At 40.4% G+C, this 17,478-nt stretch overlaps 1 protein-coding gene across 6 annotated transcripts in view; it reads right to left on the minus strand.

Moving 5' to 3' along the window:
• Positions 1–17,478, minus strand: part of vav2 (vav 2 guanine nucleotide exchange factor) — a 280,761-nt gene that overhangs the window by 85,292 nt on the left and 177,991 nt on the right. For all 6 annotated transcript variants that reach the window (XM_033647505.2, XM_078162254.1, XM_078162255.1 and 3 more), the window contains exon 3: positions 8,656–8,714. In XM_033647505.2, coding sequence (XP_033503396.1) covers positions 8,656–8,714 — 59 coding nt within the window. The remainder of the gene's footprint in view (positions 1–8,655; positions 8,715–17,478) is intronic.

The following is a 17,478-nucleotide window of genomic DNA, read 5'->3' on the forward strand; positions in this document are numbered from 1 at the left end:
TAAATTATGAATAATTAATTTAATCTAGCTCCGAGAGACAGCACATCAGAGAGAAAGTGAGTTACGACACCCAGCATACCGACACAACACCACTTTATCTGGTTGAAACAATATTCGTAACTTAGATCAATATTTCATGAGAAATTCTTTTGATTCCTTTGATTCGATAAAGAAATATGAATAATTCACAGGGTACTCAAGGAATGCACACATAATTTGAGGTAGCCAACAACCCGGTTTTATACCTTCGAAGACCGTCTATTAAAAACAAAAAAAAGAGCTGCTTGGCAACAAGACCAGGCATCTAATTGAGACAGGCCTTTATATGGCAAAATGTGTAGCCACACCGGGCTAATTGAGGGGGCTCGGCGTTTAATTGGGACTACGCTTTTAATTGAAGTTTTATGGTGTATTTATCTACAGGCTAGAATCAAATTAAACATAAATAGAGAATAAAGAATCTATTTACTTAAAAAAAAAAAAAAACTACAAAAATCTTTCAAGGAAAAACTCAGAAGGGAAATCATGGACCCATAAATTAAAGCTTGTTTTTTTCATTCTGCCATGTGAGGAAGCTTTGAGGGATTTGATGATGTGTGCTTTTTTGTGTAATTGTCTCTTTTGTTGTTTAAATTGATTAACTACATTTAAAAAAAAATAATAATACATGTCTTGGGCACAAATAAAAAAGAGATATATAATTTCAATGACGCTTTTCTAGTTAAAAAACAATCAACCATGACACCACACGAAGACAAATGTTACCTTTTGTACTTCATAACTGAAATAAATGAGGGCCCATGATTCACATTCAAGTCCCCCCCCACTCCCCCACTATCCTGCCTTTCCTCAGTTGATTTCAGTCTAATTTCTTTTTCTCTCCTTCCTTAAAGCCAGTGCTGGCATAAAGGGAATGCGTGCTGGACAAAGCCGCAGTGAGCCGGTCCCATTGATCAACTATTGTCGAACAGCAGAACAACAGTGTAGTCGTTAGGTGTGAGCGCGGCTCAAATGGTCAGCGTTGGAAGCAGTTTCATGTCCCAGGACACGACTTTGACTTTGTTTCTGCAGGGGTCGATAAATCGCTGTAGCTCCAGCGAGCTACTTATTGTACCAGGCCTGTCTATAAAAATCTCTGCTTTTGCTCGGGGAGGGTGTGTGTGTGTGTGTGTGTGTGTGTGTGTGTGTGTGTGTGTACAAAATAACATATGAGAACTTCTTTCTTTGCATGTGTCAGCTTTCATTACAACATTTACGAGTGACATTAGCACACGCATTAAAACATGGGTGAAACATGAGGAGTGGATGTGCATTGGGACAACTGCATGCTAATGTGCGTGATGTAATCCACGGGTGTAGAAGACAGGATGAGGAAAATAAAGAGAAAAGGAAAGTGTATTCTCCTGCCATGCACTGCAACATCCTCATCTTGAAAACAAAAACAATGTAGAATGCAAATCTATATTGTCCCGGTGCGAAGTCCACTTTTTTTTTTGGCATCTGTCAAATGTCTCAATTATTATTTATTTATTTATATATATATATATATATATATATATATATATATATATATATATATATATATATATATATATAATTTATATTTATTAGATGGAAGATATAGCTTCCAATTCAATTCAATAGAACTTTGTTTATCCCGAAGAAAATTCTTGTGCCAGAGAAAATTACAGTAACACTAAGAACGTTACGTTAAAGTATGGCAATTTAGTGTGGCCTCAAAGAGGAGTGATTTTACGTCGATTTCTCCACTATCTCCCATTCATTTCAATGGGAATTTTTAAGCAGTTTTTAAATAATTTCGTAAAAAACTGTTAGGTAAGTCTCTGAGAAAATGCATAGTACACTTTTCTTGAATTTTCCACATGTTTTGATGTATTTTTTGCATGTGTTGGCAAAGGACTGCACCGCAAATGGCTTTTCATTTAGTACAGAAGGATTCAGGGTGGAGCTGAGTCAAGTTATAGATTAATCAACTTGTTTTTCAATAGAAAATGTATTGGCAACAACTACTGTTTTTTGATAAGCAATGAATTTGGGTCATATTTCAAGCAGAGATGACAAATATTCCCTGGCTCTATCTCCTCAAATGTGAGGAAATGTACCATATCATACGTTTAAAAAATGTATATCCATGGGTTCTGGATGGTTGGTGTGATTAAAGAAACAATGTGAAATCATCAACTTGGGTTTTAGGAAATTGCGATTATCTATTTCAACATGTTTATAGATTTGAATGACTCTGTGTCATCTGATTAATCAATCAAAAAAGAATAATTGTTAACTGCAGTCTGTGATTGCCGTGCCCACAGCCACACAAAAGGTTGACTGATGCCCATGCTCACCAACACCATTACCACATGTTCAGTTACCTTTAATTTGCTGTCACTTAAAATACACACACCAGTTTGTTTAGTTTAAGATTCATTAGCACTTTAACAACACACTGTTTTAGATGAAGCACGCACATTTAGTTTGCATTGTTTTGTCATTTTGCTGTTTGTTTCTGTAAGTTATTAATTCATTTCTCCTTATCTTTGAGTTACCTGAAGTCACTTCCTGGTTGGAGTTGGGCAAAAGATGGGGCTGAGGGCGGAGCCTGGTATTATGCATGTGCCATCTCATGGACTGCACCAAGAGGTGTGACATCATGGGGGGATCAGTCACTATATGTGTTGCCCCATTGTCTCATTATCTTAGGTGTGTTTGTTGAGTTAACGTGTAGTTTTGTTAGCCTTTGTTTTCAGTAGAGTTGTGTCATTTACTTTGTAAAATGTATTAATTTTTGAAAAATAAACCCACCTTTTTTTTAACTTTAAACCTGTCTTTTGACATGTGATGCTGTCTGTCTGCATTTCTAAGACTGCATGTGTATCGTCACAATAATTCATTTACAATCTGCTCTATATTCCCAATCTCTACGAGTGTAATTTATTTTTAATTGTTCGCAACTTTTTCTTTTTTCACTTTTTAATAAAGAACTCTAAAATATGTTTAAAAGCTCCAGATCTTCAGTAACAACCAGTTTGAGCTACACAAACAGTATTTATCATTAGGAAAACTGGCTGTAGATTCTCAATCCCAAACGAATACCCAACAAATAGCTTTATTGAGGACAAGAAATCACATTCAGGGGATGCATATACCGTACATACCGTACTGTAAAGGACTGCTATTATTTAATCCCCTCAACAAACGTCCTGCTCATCTGCTCTCTGTCTTGACGCTCTGCCGAGGTCTCTCACACTCTACGACCCCGCTCCCCAGAGCCCACACCACACACACTCCAACAACACGGCTCAGTGATGAACTAGGACAGTGAAGCGTGAGCGGGTTGAAGGTTAGACTGAGGTTGGCTGAGGACAGTAAAGATAAGCGAAGGAAGGGGGCGCTGAATAACAGGACAGAGGATGACGCAGGCTTATAAAGTAGATAAGCTGTAAGAAACACAAGGTCAACTCCCAGAACACACAAACAGATTGGATCATAAGGCCCCAACGCAAAGAGGATTTAAGGTTTTTGATTGACAGGTTTTTACGATAAAAGGGATATGGAAGATATCAAGGATGTAGGTGCGGTTTCAGAAGTGGGGGGAGGGGGACACAGTTAAGTCAGAGGTTGTTCAACCAGACCACACAGTTTTCAGACTGAAATATAGCTTAAATCAGCACAGAATAATCAGCAAAAATCAGTTCTTGTCTTTGGTTGATGTTCAATGCATTTTTTATGAGAATATCAAAGTAACAAATCCTCACACTTTCAGAGGAGAGCAAAGTAAGTTTTTTTTAAAGATATTTTCGGGCTTATTTGCCTTTATTTGATAGGACAGATATAGCATAAAAGGAGGAGAAAGAGTTGAGATGACATGCAGCAAAGGGCTGTGAGTTGGAATCGAACCCAGCAAGGATGCAGCCTTTGTACGTGTAGCGCCCACTCTACCAGGTGAGCTAGTAGGCGTACCAAGTAATTTATTTTTGAATGGTGTCAGCAAAGCATCTTAACCACAGGTGTTTCATAATAACTACCTGACAGATATTGGATGTCAAGATGGCGCCTATTCATTCCAATGGAGGTGCTCGACTTGCACATAAGCCAAAAAAGATTCAAGCTTCCAGGTTTATTTTACATTTATTTTATGCCGCCCAGTGAATATGCACAGCAGTGTTTTCCCCGCTTACCCCATGAGTTCTTGCTCTGTTCATAGACTTCACTTTGTGATGATGTCACAGAGTTTTAAATAGTTTTTCTCAGCTAAAGAAAAAATTTACAAATTTAAAACCTGCATGGGTCAAGCCATCTTTTAAGGAATGGTTCACAAAGCTGGCAAAAGTTGCATCATATACAAAAATCTCTTTCAGCTCTAAGGACAGGACAGAGAAATATGTGGCAAATTGGAGAAGCTACTTGGAGCACATTGCCGATGTGGACGTATCTTGAAGTGAATCATACACTATTTGAGTGTCTAGGAGTTCATCTGCTGCTTGTAGATCAGAGAAGATTGTTGTGCATATTTTTGTAGGAATATTTTTACTTTTCTTTTCTTTTTTTCTTAAGAATTATGTTTGCATTTTTATTTATACGTTTTCATATTATTATTTTATTTAGTTATTGTGTTTTTTCCCTCTTGTGTATGTACATATATTTGATTTATTGAAACTCGGTGACACTGTTTATGTTGGGAAAAAAGGCAAAAAAGTTCAATAAAATATTAATGATTTTTAAAAAAAAAACCTGAATGGATCAAAAAATCATAACTGACCTTATTTACAGTTCGAGGCTTCTTGTCAACAGTTTTACAGATGTGTCTTTTACAATGGTGGCCTGTGGGGAAATTGCTTTATGGACTGCAATACCACAAGTGGTTACTGGGGAAAAATTGGAAGCAAGGTTGAGCTTGAAAGTTCCCTGAGAGGTGAAAGTGAGGGCAAACAACTCCATACTCCATACATCAGCTGGGTAGAGAAATTTGACCAAGAGTAAAACTGTTTAAATGGGAAAATGGGAAAAGAGTAAACTGTGAGTATGAGTATTTTTGTGTCCAGTGCATCTCTGGATGTGCAGAGGAGCATGCATAACACGGCCCTAATTCCCCAACCGAGGCCGGAATGCTGACACAGTGACAGAGACGTGAACTGTCAATGCCTGATTGCAGTGAACACACATCAAAGACGAGATCAATGGGCTCCAACAGAATGTCAATGGACATGCCTGTGGCGATGTTACCCAACACAGCGAGGAACTCTCCGGTCATTTTGGAGCACGGTGGATGGCCTGATGTGTCTGTACATAAACGATCTGACACTGTGGGGTTATTGTCTGGACAGCGAGACCTTCACCCTGCGAAACTAGAGCTGGAAGAAATCATTTAAATTACAGCCTCCCTTACACAATATGTTCTCTCGTTGTGTCTTAAATGGAAACCCCACCGGTTTCACACATTAAGTTATTCATCTTGGCCTCTGCTGCTACAATTTTAACAACTTTTTTTTCCCTGTTTTATCTGTTTTCCCTTGCCTCCCAATTTTTCAGAAGAGCAGTACTAAATCTCTGATGTGTCCTTCTAGAGGTGTGCAGAGACTGATAAAACATCCTGTGAGAGGTGCAGATGAAATGCTGCCTGGTATGCCACCATAAAAGCACTTTGCAACCTTATACTGAAAGGTGTCATGTTGAGTAGACCTGGAGGGCCTGTCTCTACATACACAACATACGTGTACAGTATGGTATGTGTTTGAATGGGTTATACCAGTTGACTTGTCATATATAGATGACAGGGGGCTTTGAAGCAAGACAGAAGAGGTCTGACAGTTCATTGGGACCTTTGAGTGCAGCTGACCTTGCCTTAGGCAAAATGAGCACGAAGCGAGAAGGCCCCTAAGAAAGGCCAACCAGGGTCAGTGAATATCAGTGTTGTGTAAGTGCTCTACTTGATAGAAGCATCCTGTTCATGTTATATCATACAGCACATGGTCTCGGATCTCATTACCCATTTACATCTGTAAATCCTGTGGCAAATGCAGTAGGAAATCATTGCTTAAAGCTCCATTAGAGGAAAATTTCACCCAAATGAAAATCTATAAATCAATTACTCACACCATGTTACCTTGAATTCATAAAGAAAACTGTTTTTCTCACATGCCTCTGGCCAAAGAAGAATAAAAATAACTGAGAAATTTCTTGATGAATTCATGTCATAGGGAACCGTGTTTAAGAACAGCAAATCAATACTGAAACATCTGTTTACAATCTCCCACAAAACTCATGCAGTATAATCCAAGTCTTATCTATCTGGTCGTATGCCCAGTACTTCCCAAACAGACAGCCCTTTCAAACACATTCTCACTCCGACCTTGTCACATATCTACATTCAGTCATGGACCTTCCATGTCAGGATACGACGTGAAAGCTACCCTGGGTGTGTGGTTGTTGACGTTCTGGGACTCCGTGTCGAGTTCTGCCTGTTACATGCATCATCGTCTTTCAAAATACACTTCCATTCTCATAGGGAATTTACCATTTCTATAGGTCTCTTTCAAAATAAATGCACTATGTCAGTACAACAACACAAATTGATGTTTTTCTTCCTTCTACAAATCATGTATGTGGTAAGGTTTAGGAAAAAAGAACAGGGTTTGGCTTAATTATCTTACAGGACCCGAACATCGCTCTCCTGGGTCAAAGTCGGTGTTTGTTGGACCCATCCACCAACCCTCCCTCCTGCCCTACTAGAACTTTTGCCGCCTTAACTTTTGTTCTTGTCCCGCCACGTTTCCTCCTGACGCTGCTAATTGATGTTAACCTATAACAGCAACCGTCTGCGGATATTCCTGACGTTAAAGGACTGCCTTTTTCATCACTGTCTGACGCCGGATTTTGACGACTTCAGAGTGAGACCTGGATGCCCTGTCTGAAGGGAAACTGAAAAGAAAGTGAAATGTATCAATGCTCGCTTCAAAGCCACACTCCAGTGACATCTCACTGAACACATGAGATGCTGGTCTACTGCTGCCTCGATCAGATAGTTTGTTTGTGTTATTGTGTGACTTTGGCCAATCTGAGCTAACCCTCTAAAACACTAAAGCCACACAATAACACAAACTATCTGATCGAGGCAGCAGTAGACCAGCATCTCGTGTTCATTTAAGCACTAAGATATCAACACTGAATACGCACTACTGTAAATACCACTGACAATCAACACCTTACTCTGCAGCTTGTGGTTTTTATCCATACATTTGTACAGGGGACTCTCTTGCAGATGTCTCCAACTCTCTTGTATAAAACCATTGGAAACCAATCACTAGCATCCTAGCTCAAGCAAGGCAACTATAACTGTAGATCCAAAAAAGGAAGCTGAAGTAGACAAGTCCTTTTTTGACATTTTCTTTTTGCAAATTGGAGGGGAAAACACAGCTAGAAGACAAGTGAATAATGGACTTGCATTTATCAGACGGCAAGAATGGTTTCAAGATTTCTAAATTATATTTAAAAAGAAGCTTTTTTTGTTGTGCAAGTATGACTGATTAGCAATGACGAATCATCAAGATAACAATATATAGTAAGATCATTTTGCCTTTGAAATTCTGATGTTGACCTTTCCCCTTGAGGGAACGTAGTTCAGTGTACCATCTAATTACCTTAATTAATGTTTTCTTATTTGATAAAGTCATGCTTTATTGATCCTCACAAAGCAGCTGTGTTTTCATGTTCACCTCCCGTAGCAGAGTAAGAGGTCAGGGTAGCCCTCAGGCAAAAAAATAATTGCTAGTGTTCTGCTCAAGGACACTTCAGTAGGCAGGTGCTTGATCCTCAATTAAACAAGGTGAGTGGAAACTTGATATTACCAGCCTATCTGACCCACAGTTTGAGAATCTGAACTCTAACAATAGTTTGCTGTTTAATTAATATCCTGATTGTTGAGATTGATTCAGGATCAGAAGGTGTGATTTACACTTTGGCCCAATGATCCCTGATTTCCACACCTCACAGCAAAGTCGTCAGCGTGGACAGGCGGTGAATTAGCCAGCAGTCAGCACTTCATGTTGTCTTTATTAATGGCGAGGGACGTGCTCCCTCTCTGTCACTCTCCCTCTCTCCATTTCTCCTCCTTTCACTTCCTGGCATGGCTCCTAATGGGTCGGCTCCATCTCCTTATTACTCAGACGCATAAAATGGCTTTTTATGTGGCGCCGGTGAGCCACCAACCTCCAAGCAGATTGAGCAAATGAAGAGAAATAAGAAGCTCATTCCAGCCTTGATAAAGCAGTGTGAAGGATTTTCTCTGCTTTGCCATTATGTGAAAAACTACCACCCCTGCATACGATGTTTTATTCCGACTCAGACAGTTGTGCTTATGATGTACTTCCACATAAACACTGTGATGCAGCGCAGTTTGAATGACAGATGGAAATGTGTTGTGAGTTTTGTGCCTTGCAAGATAACTGTGGCTAAAAGCTGCAGCTAATTGCCTAAAAATGTAAATTGACTTGTAAATGAGCAGCAGATGTTAATAGCCACCTCCATCTTAATATAGCGAACGTGGAATACATTCATCCAAACTGTTTGTTTGACACTGGTACTGGTGAGTGCTACGGCTGTTCGAATGATAAATGAGAGAGTTGCAAATGAGACACATACCTGATGCCTTTGATTTGTGCAATGCTGTGGTGGGAGATCCTTGACAAAGCGGAGATCACCTGAAATAAACAAAGAGATAAACAGACGGATAAATATATAATTCTTTATTGTTTATCATTTTATTTGCAAGATGCATTTACTTAATTTGTGATGCTTGTCTCTGTTTTGCTCTGTCTTTCTTATATCACTGATACTGATGTTATACTGTGATACTGTATTAGTTAATGTGGGCTCCAGGAGTACTAAACACTACAACAAACAAACAAATAAACAAAGATGATAAAAACAGCCAGCGACAAATGTAATAAAAAGATCGCCAGCAATTAACTGTAACAGTAACTAAAAAACAAATCTTCAGCACCAATTAAGACAGGTAACTAAAAGTAACTAAGAGACAAACAATCAAAGGCAACAAATAACTATATAAGCAACAAAAACAAAGCAACAAAAAATCATCACAGACAACAATCAACAACAAAAGTAAATAAAAGTAACAAATAATTAACAGTCAAAAGCAACAATCAACTGTAAAAGTAGCTAGAAAACAAGTCATCAGATGTGATTATGAACAACTATCACCAAAAGTTACTGAAAGTAACTAAAGGACAAACAATCAGAGGAAACAATCAGCTACAAAAGTACCTCGAAGTCGTCAGATGCAATAATTAAGGGTTAAAAACAAAATCAACTAAACTAAACACACTGCTGGTGACAAAGCAACAGTGTGGCCTGCTGCATTATTGCTGAATCCTTGTTGAAGTGCTGGACAAGTGCCTACTGACATTATTAATTCCTCCCGGGCTTCTGCTACTTCTGAACGTCATCTAAAGTTTATATTTGGCCAAAAAATATCTTTGGTTTTTACCTGAGCCCCATTTAGCATCAGCTTACTTAGGCTGCCTCCTAATAGTCGACCAGAAAGGTCTTAAGTCAGCAAGATTTCATTCATTGGTCGCTTAGTCACAGAGGGGGGAAAAAAAAAAGAAAAAAAGGTGAAACTCTATTAGGAGCTGCGCCTTGTCAAAATAAATCAAAACCTATATGACTGGACCATGTGGGAATTTAATTTGAAAGGACAAACGCAGGAAGAGGCCACACTCAGCAGTCAGACAGGAGTCACAGTACCTGCGGTTATTCCACAGGCTAGTTAATAACATGTCGGGCAGGAAATCCAAAGTGTGGGATCATTTTGAGAAGGTGAAGGATGAACCCAAGGTGATATGTAAACTCATCTTCATTGGTCGACTACAAACATGACGTATCATCTGAAACATGGAAGTAGCTACATGCCCATTAGCCCACAGCGTCATTAACAGGTGGCTCGCTCAGTGTGTGACGTGCACTTGTAGATAAAATATAGGCCTATATTAATGAAGGTTCATTAGTATGGTTTTGTATTTCTCTGTAATGTAGCACAGTGTTAACAATGTTACTGATACTGTTCTTTCTCACACCTCAACTCAAACCATTGTGTTGCCCCGCCCAAAATATATCATTTAATAATTAAATCAATATTGTAAAAATGCGGGCGACTAGTTGACTAATGGCCCTAAATGACGACTATTGGTCAGCTAGGAGAATTCGTAGTCGGGGGCAGCCCTATGACACAGTACCACAGCTTGAAGCAAAAACATGTCATTGGTAGAGCGCTGAAAAATTGCGGCCAGCTCAACTTTGATTTGTAGCTTATTACGCCCATCATGTAACGACAAGTGTAGCTTTATGTCACCAGTTCCCACTGAGAACGACTTGCAGCCTGTTGCTTTGTCACTCGCAGTGTGAACACAACAATAGATAAACAGTCAGAGGTGACAATCATCAACAAAAGCAATATATTCCACAGAGGAACAGCCATTACCACAATTCTTTGTACTTCCTACCAGTTAAAAGAAACAAGTTCATTTCAGTCCATCATTCACTTTTCTCCCAGGGTGATTATCGAACATTATTTGCATGTTCCTTAGCAACCCCCCTCGGAAGTATGCGCTGCCACGAAGGACTGTGTGTAAACATAATGCAGGCCACCATGTTAATGGTGACATTCAGAAGACATGTGGTGCACAGTCATGGATGGGTGGGTACCACTTTGGTTAGATTACCCGCCAACACACAAAACACACACACAACAGTCACGCACTTGACCATCCCCATATTTTCCTTATTTTACCTTTTATCTTGTTTTCCTGTATTTTCCTAACCTCCTCTGTACTTTCCTTTTTTTGGTCGAATAAGGTTAAATGTGTGGATGTAGTTAAGCTGATTTAACGCTGCTTATGAGTCACACGGAAGTGGGTTTATGGCTGAGGACTACAGATGGCGTGCTTGCAGGGTCCACAGAGGCTAGTTCAGGAAGATGAGGGGACCACCATCACACTCCCATAAACACACACACACACACACACACACACACCAAAATACACCAAAACACAAACCCTATCTCCTACGCCTCATTACCCACTCCTGGGTGTATTTCAGCTTGCAACGCCGTGGCAATGCCAGATGTCTCCTCGACAGGGAGAGGAAAATTGTTATCTCAACCCCTCTTCCTCGGCAGGTGTGTCATCCACAGCCTCTGATCAAACTCCCTCTTGTCTAAACACACAATGCCGCATCTCAGCGCTTATGGTATCTATCATTCAAGATGAGCTAATTGCTGTTGTGAAGAGAAGACGACCACTTTAGGACCGGCAAGTACTTATGTTGAAGCGCTTTTGACCAAAACCTTTTACTCTCACTATTCAACTTGTTCTCGTGTTTAACATAATCAGTTGTGGAGAGTGGAAGGATTACACGTGGCGATGTTGTGGAGTGCGTATACATCACATGCATTTACATCCAACCACTCAATGGAGGGAAACCTCGACGGGGCCGTAGCTCGACAGGATGATAAGGGGTTATTTCTCTGTGTCGCTAAAGACCCGTGTAATAGGCAGTCATGTTCACGCTTAATGGTTCCAATACGGGGCCAGTCTACCATTACACACCTCCTTAACATATATTCTAACTGCACTTTGCAGACAGAGAACAAAAAGGAAAGGGACAGAGAGGAGAGCGGAGAAGAAAAGATTGCTAATTTGGCTCGGTGTCTGTTTAGCCCATGGTTAGGGTATTTATTAAATCACTGTGGACGCACCCATTGTGCTGCTGGGTGGCACGCTGCCCACCTGGCCATGCTGCAGGGAGGGATCACATATGGCACGCTGCCCCAGTATCATTATTAGCTCTATTTTTTTGGTCTTATTAGCCTACATTGTCTGTGTGGAAGAGACACAGATAGTGTAATTTAAACACAAAACAAGCAAACGCGTGGATAATCAGATGGATAGATAGGTGGATAAATTCAGTGTTTAATAGCAATTAATTTTTAATTCTGTGTAGCGTGATCAGCTGTGGTACGATCCGCATAAACACAGCTGGTTTCAGCCAGGTTTGTCCAGGTTCAAAGGATCGGGGAGCTGCTGGCTTCCACCCAGAGAGGTCACAGCAGGGCCAAAGCCTGCATGGCCCGGGGAGACAAGATGAGAGTGTGCCAACACTGAGCATGCTAGCGTGACGTTCACACATCACAGGGTAAAGCAGCTATTAATATTAAACCTCTAGTTTCCTTAACATTAAGGAGTTTGTTCTCATTTTTAGTTTATGCTAGAGTCACACGCCATGATGTGAAAAATATGTCTCAATATTGGGAGTGCTGTTCGTGACTCCTTCTGGCTTCTAGGAAGAAATGCTAATTTGCAATCTGTTTTCAGGGCAGCTGAGGAAGTATACATTTGTTCTCACACTCTAACATGAGCCTAAAATGACAATTACACTTCTCATTTATCTTTTCATGTGCAGTAAAGCTACAGTTTCACTGCAAACAAAGCAGATGTGAATACAGTGAATTGTTTGATTTTTATCTAAGCGCTTAAAAGAATACTCCACCAAAGAGCTATCTAGAAGCTGCCTTTCAAGTGAAGAGGCTGTGATTGATAGTCAAAAGATTTGGATTGTCAGTGGAGTATCCCTGACCTTTTTAAAACACTTTTTTTTGTGTGGAGCTGGCATCTTTTATCTGCCTCATAATAGCGCTCCTCTTTCTCAAAGGTGGCCTATCTGCCTGGTTGTGCTTTCCTCTTTTTGCCCATGTTCCTGTTTCCCTTTCTGCCTCTAATACACTCTCTTCACCCTCTTCTGATCCTTTGGTTCACTCAAAGCCTTTGAGTCTTTACACATTATTAATTTCCCTCTCATCTCGTACTCCCCGGGGGGTCTTAACTCTGGGGCTGGCCAGAGACTAAAGCTTCTTCCACCCCTCTAGGAATATGGAAAAGACAAGTCACACAATGGAGTGATAGCTTAGGTTTCTAAAGCCCCAAACCAATATCTTACCTTAATCACCACCCCACATGGTATCCCCTTACCCACATCTGACCCTTTCTGTCAGTCAGGAGGGTGTAATTGAAGACACATGTTCAGTCAGACGGCTTCACTGAGGCTTGCAGTTTCTGCATGAGACTGGCATGCAACATTTACGATCCATTTACTGCATAAGAAGTTTGTGTGCATGTGTGTGTGTGTGTGTTTGTGGAGGGCAGAGTCTGGAGTGCAGGGATGAGGATTGCATCTATGGATTAAAAGCGAGGCGAAGCCAAGTGTTTGCAAACACACGCCACCCGCACACATCTCCAGACTCGCCACATGTGGCCCCAGCTGAGGCCAAGTGAAGCCTCGTGTGACGACTCGGCAGCCAATCGGCAGACCAAGAGGACCTTGTTACCCCTGGCAACGGGGCTTGACTGAATATGCATGGTCATCAATTACAAGTCAAATCAAATGAAACCTGCAGCCATATGCTATTAACAGTTGGAGGGCGGGGCTGTGATTTGATTAAGATCTGAAAACATGCACAGGAGGACTATTGACAGTCCATCACAAACCACACCCCGCCGCCAATTCTGTTTATTTCTGATGCAGTCATCATGACATGATTATATTTCGCACCGCAAATCAATGCATGTGTTGGAAGTCATCCAACAAAGAGGCTGAATTAATGAAAAATTCATCACATTAGTGTTATGCTGTTTCTCGTCTTCCTCTCTCTCTGGGCTCCTCTTCCAACAGCTAACTCCCCGATAGTGTGAGATATTTATGAAGTATTCACACTTTGATAGGGCAGCATTGCTCTGCTTATGCCAGCCTGCCAAAGTGGTAGGCATGAAGCAAAAGGGGCACGGAGTGGGAGAGCTGAGAACAGATGGCTGAGTGGGAACCCTGCGTGCCCAACATCAATAATAGACAGACAGAGGAGGGACGGCTGAGCCCGTCTGTGTGCCTGTGTGTGTGTGTGTGTCCCACTGTCCCACTGCCTCCGGGAGTTTCTGTCTTTTACAAACCTTCACTTATTCTGTTTTTTTTTTCCCTTTAGGCTCACAGTCTCTTTTTCCTCTCCTTTCCACGGTTTGTTTTTCTGTATTACACACACAATTCACACATGTAAATGTCTCATATATTACACAAGCAATAAAGCAGAATGCTCCCTTTGTAGAGGTACATGGACATAACTTCAACTTTAGCTTCAGCTTAAACCCTGAGGGAAAGTTTATTTATTCAGATTATTCAACCCCTCTTCATACAGTGTGGCTCTACAGATCTGTTTATACTGTTGTGCTACAAAAAAAAATGCAAAGACGAAGAAGTTTAGGACAAACACTGAAACATACAAAACTTCAAAAAATGTCAATGTGTTCGTATAACTGAAAAGAGTCTGTGTATTTCAGTGTATGAGGTGGACTCGTGGAATGGGCTGCGTGATGAGTTGAAACAAAGCACAAATATGAATCAATTTAAAAAACTATATTAAAAAAATATTGATTTTTGTCAGACATTTAGATGAGGAAAGGTTGTGTTAGGGCAGTGCTTATTTATTTTGGTGGTGCTTGGACTGTAAATAAACTGGTTTTAGCGTCTCCTTCGTACCTTGAAAAGCACTTTATAAATAAAATGCATTATTAGAATTTATTAGTACTTATTTATTCAATTGGGTGGTAAATAGACTGGGGACAGTTGTATATTAGTTGTACATAAATTTGAGGATTTGTTGAAATAACAGATGCGTTAAAAGAAGAAATGTAAGAAAGGGGTAGGGACACATAAGTTTTACTTCTACCTACTCCTTTTTCGGACACTGTTATCTTTGTTTTTATTGTTTTTTTTATTATGATTTGAAATAAAGTCATTCATTCATTCATTCATTCATTAACAACTGAACTAAAAGATATTTATATATATTAAAGAAAAAAAAGGTAAAAGGGCAGAAAGCCACACCAGAAATGAGTCAGCTGAACACAACAATACTAGATAAAAGCTTCATTAAAGACACACAGTACGGTCGATCACAGAAATGCGCTGATGGCCAATATCCATAGTCATAAACTTAAGAGCGAAGCAAAATATATAAATATTAAAGCTCCAGTGTGTGGGAGTTAGGGGGATATACTGGCAGAAATAGAATATGATGTAAAATGTATTCTTTCTTTGGTGTATAATCACCTAATAATGAGACTCGTGTTTTAGTAACTTTAACATGAGCCGTTTATATCTACATAAGGAGCAGGTCCTTATCTACTTGTCTTTGTCCTTTCTTTTCTGAGATTGCCATGTTGCAGCACCATGTTTCTACAATAGCCCAGAACAGACAAACCAAATACTGGCTTTAGATAGGACTATTCGTGTTTACACATTGGCCAGCGTAGTTAGAAGCCCCTCTGTGATGAGCAGCGTTGGATATACACCAATTTTCTTAACGTGAAACAGCTTTTTTCAGTGTTTTTCCCAGTGTAATTCACTAGGTCTGTTTATTTTGGAGGGGAGGTGACTTATATGGATAATTTAGCTCCTGGCAAAAACTTCCTAAATGATGAACACTGAAGGAATTTTAATTGAGAGAAGTTTTAACTGGTTAAAATCTGCAATTCTCAATGCCAGACACCACTAAATCTCCCTAAATCTAATACTTTACTCATTTAAAATAGTCTAAAATGGTGCTAAGTTAATAAATATCAAATTAAATTAATATATAACATGACTAACTAAGCAAATACAATATAACCAAACCATAATATACATGTAGACTTCTAACTTGCTGGATAAAAGTTGATGTTTTAAACACAGCAGAAAGCCAAATGTCATGGGATGTGTTTAAGTGCACACATTCCCTCTCTAATGGACTCTTGCATACCTAGTCTGTGACACAGTGTGAGTGCTGTGCAAGAAACCGCATGAATGACTGTGATTAGTCTCCGAGCATAAGCTCATGTTAAAGTTGCTGAATGCCATCAGGAGCCGGGCCTGTGTAAATCCTGATTGCAGTCAGATTGGCACCTGCCACATTGCACTAAATCCCCTCAAAGCGGACCTTCCAGCTGCTTGATTACAGGGGATTTCACTGTGTATGTCCAGGCAAGAAAAGCCTCCGGGCTGGCCTGAGGGCCAGGGAGAGTGCCGCTGCTGACCCAAAGACCCCATTTACCATCAGCGCCAGACAAAATGGCTGTAAGCCTACAGAGGGCATTTAGCCCACACAGAAAATGTACAGATTTAAATTGTGGGTTAGCTTAACATAACGCAGATGGTGTGAAAGTCTTTTGGAGAAGTTGAGCAGGTTTCCATGCATTTCCTACACCCATCAATATGAATTATTGATGTGAACATGTGCCTACAGAACAATTTTAGAGCTTATTTAGCTTTACTGCCTGGAACATTGATTTGATCTCAACCTGTGCTCTTTGAGGGAAAAAAGGGCAACTGTGGCTAATACGTGCAAATTGTACTCCATAGATCGCATCAGCCTGGTCAACACCTGCCAATGTGCCGTAGCCACGTCCATGACCTGTCCCATTTCACGCTAAATCACCATACGTGGGTCTGCTCACTTATGCGTGTCGGAGGATGTTTGTGTGTATCAGCACACACTCAGCTGGAACATATTCACATGTGTTGTGCTTGATTGCAGGCATGTTCGCAAAGACACACACACAGATCAATGGTGCAGCAGCCTGTAGAGCATGCAGTATTGGTAAGGAGACAGTTTCCGGTAGAGCTGGAGCTTAAGAAAAGTAATCCAGGTGTCTAAAGGTCTAGATAAGATAAAAATGGCAACAGGAAGCAAAGGAAGCAATAAGTGAGGCTGGATGGAGTACAGGCCTGGTGGAGCATCATCAAAGAAGACACAAAAAAGTCCCAAGACAGTCACTGACAGCAAAATATGTGCTGCTGCTTCACTCAACAGCGACAGGAACTGATCACTTATGACTGATTTATTTATTGCAAAGCCAGTCCATTCATAACGATGTGTGGAGAGTAACGCTGCAGTGTTTGGGCTCAAGGCTGAGCAAGAAGGTGGGAGGTTTTAGGAGTGAGGGGGTGGCGAAAGGAACTTACAAGCATCTTGTGACTCAGCAGCGGGAGTCTGACGGAGCTCCCTCCACTGAGGAGCTCTGCTGAGTGGGCATAAAACAAAGTTCTCGCTATGGCAACTGAAGTTGAGATGTAGTTGCTTTTAGCGGATTTTGGCCTTGAAATGAGAATCGATTTATAAGCTTCTCTTTTTATTATTGAGCAAAAATGTCAAATATTTGATGTTTGGTCTTGGACTGTTACATTTTCTGACATTTTACTTGCAGCATTACATGGTTTACAGCTGGTTTATGGCATGTATGTGCACCCCATATCAACACGTCAATAATAATTCCCCGAAGGTCCTTTAGGTGAGAGTTCAATTAAATGCTAATAAAAGGCCTGGGCATTGTTGTGATGTGATAAACATGTGGCTGAAGGAAGCCA

This window comes from Epinephelus lanceolatus, chromosome 19 (genome assembly GCF_041903045.1).
Source record: "Epinephelus lanceolatus isolate andai-2023 chromosome 19, ASM4190304v1, whole genome shotgun sequence".
Taxonomy (NCBI): domain Eukaryota; kingdom Metazoa; phylum Chordata; class Actinopteri; order Perciformes; family Serranidae; genus Epinephelus; species Epinephelus lanceolatus.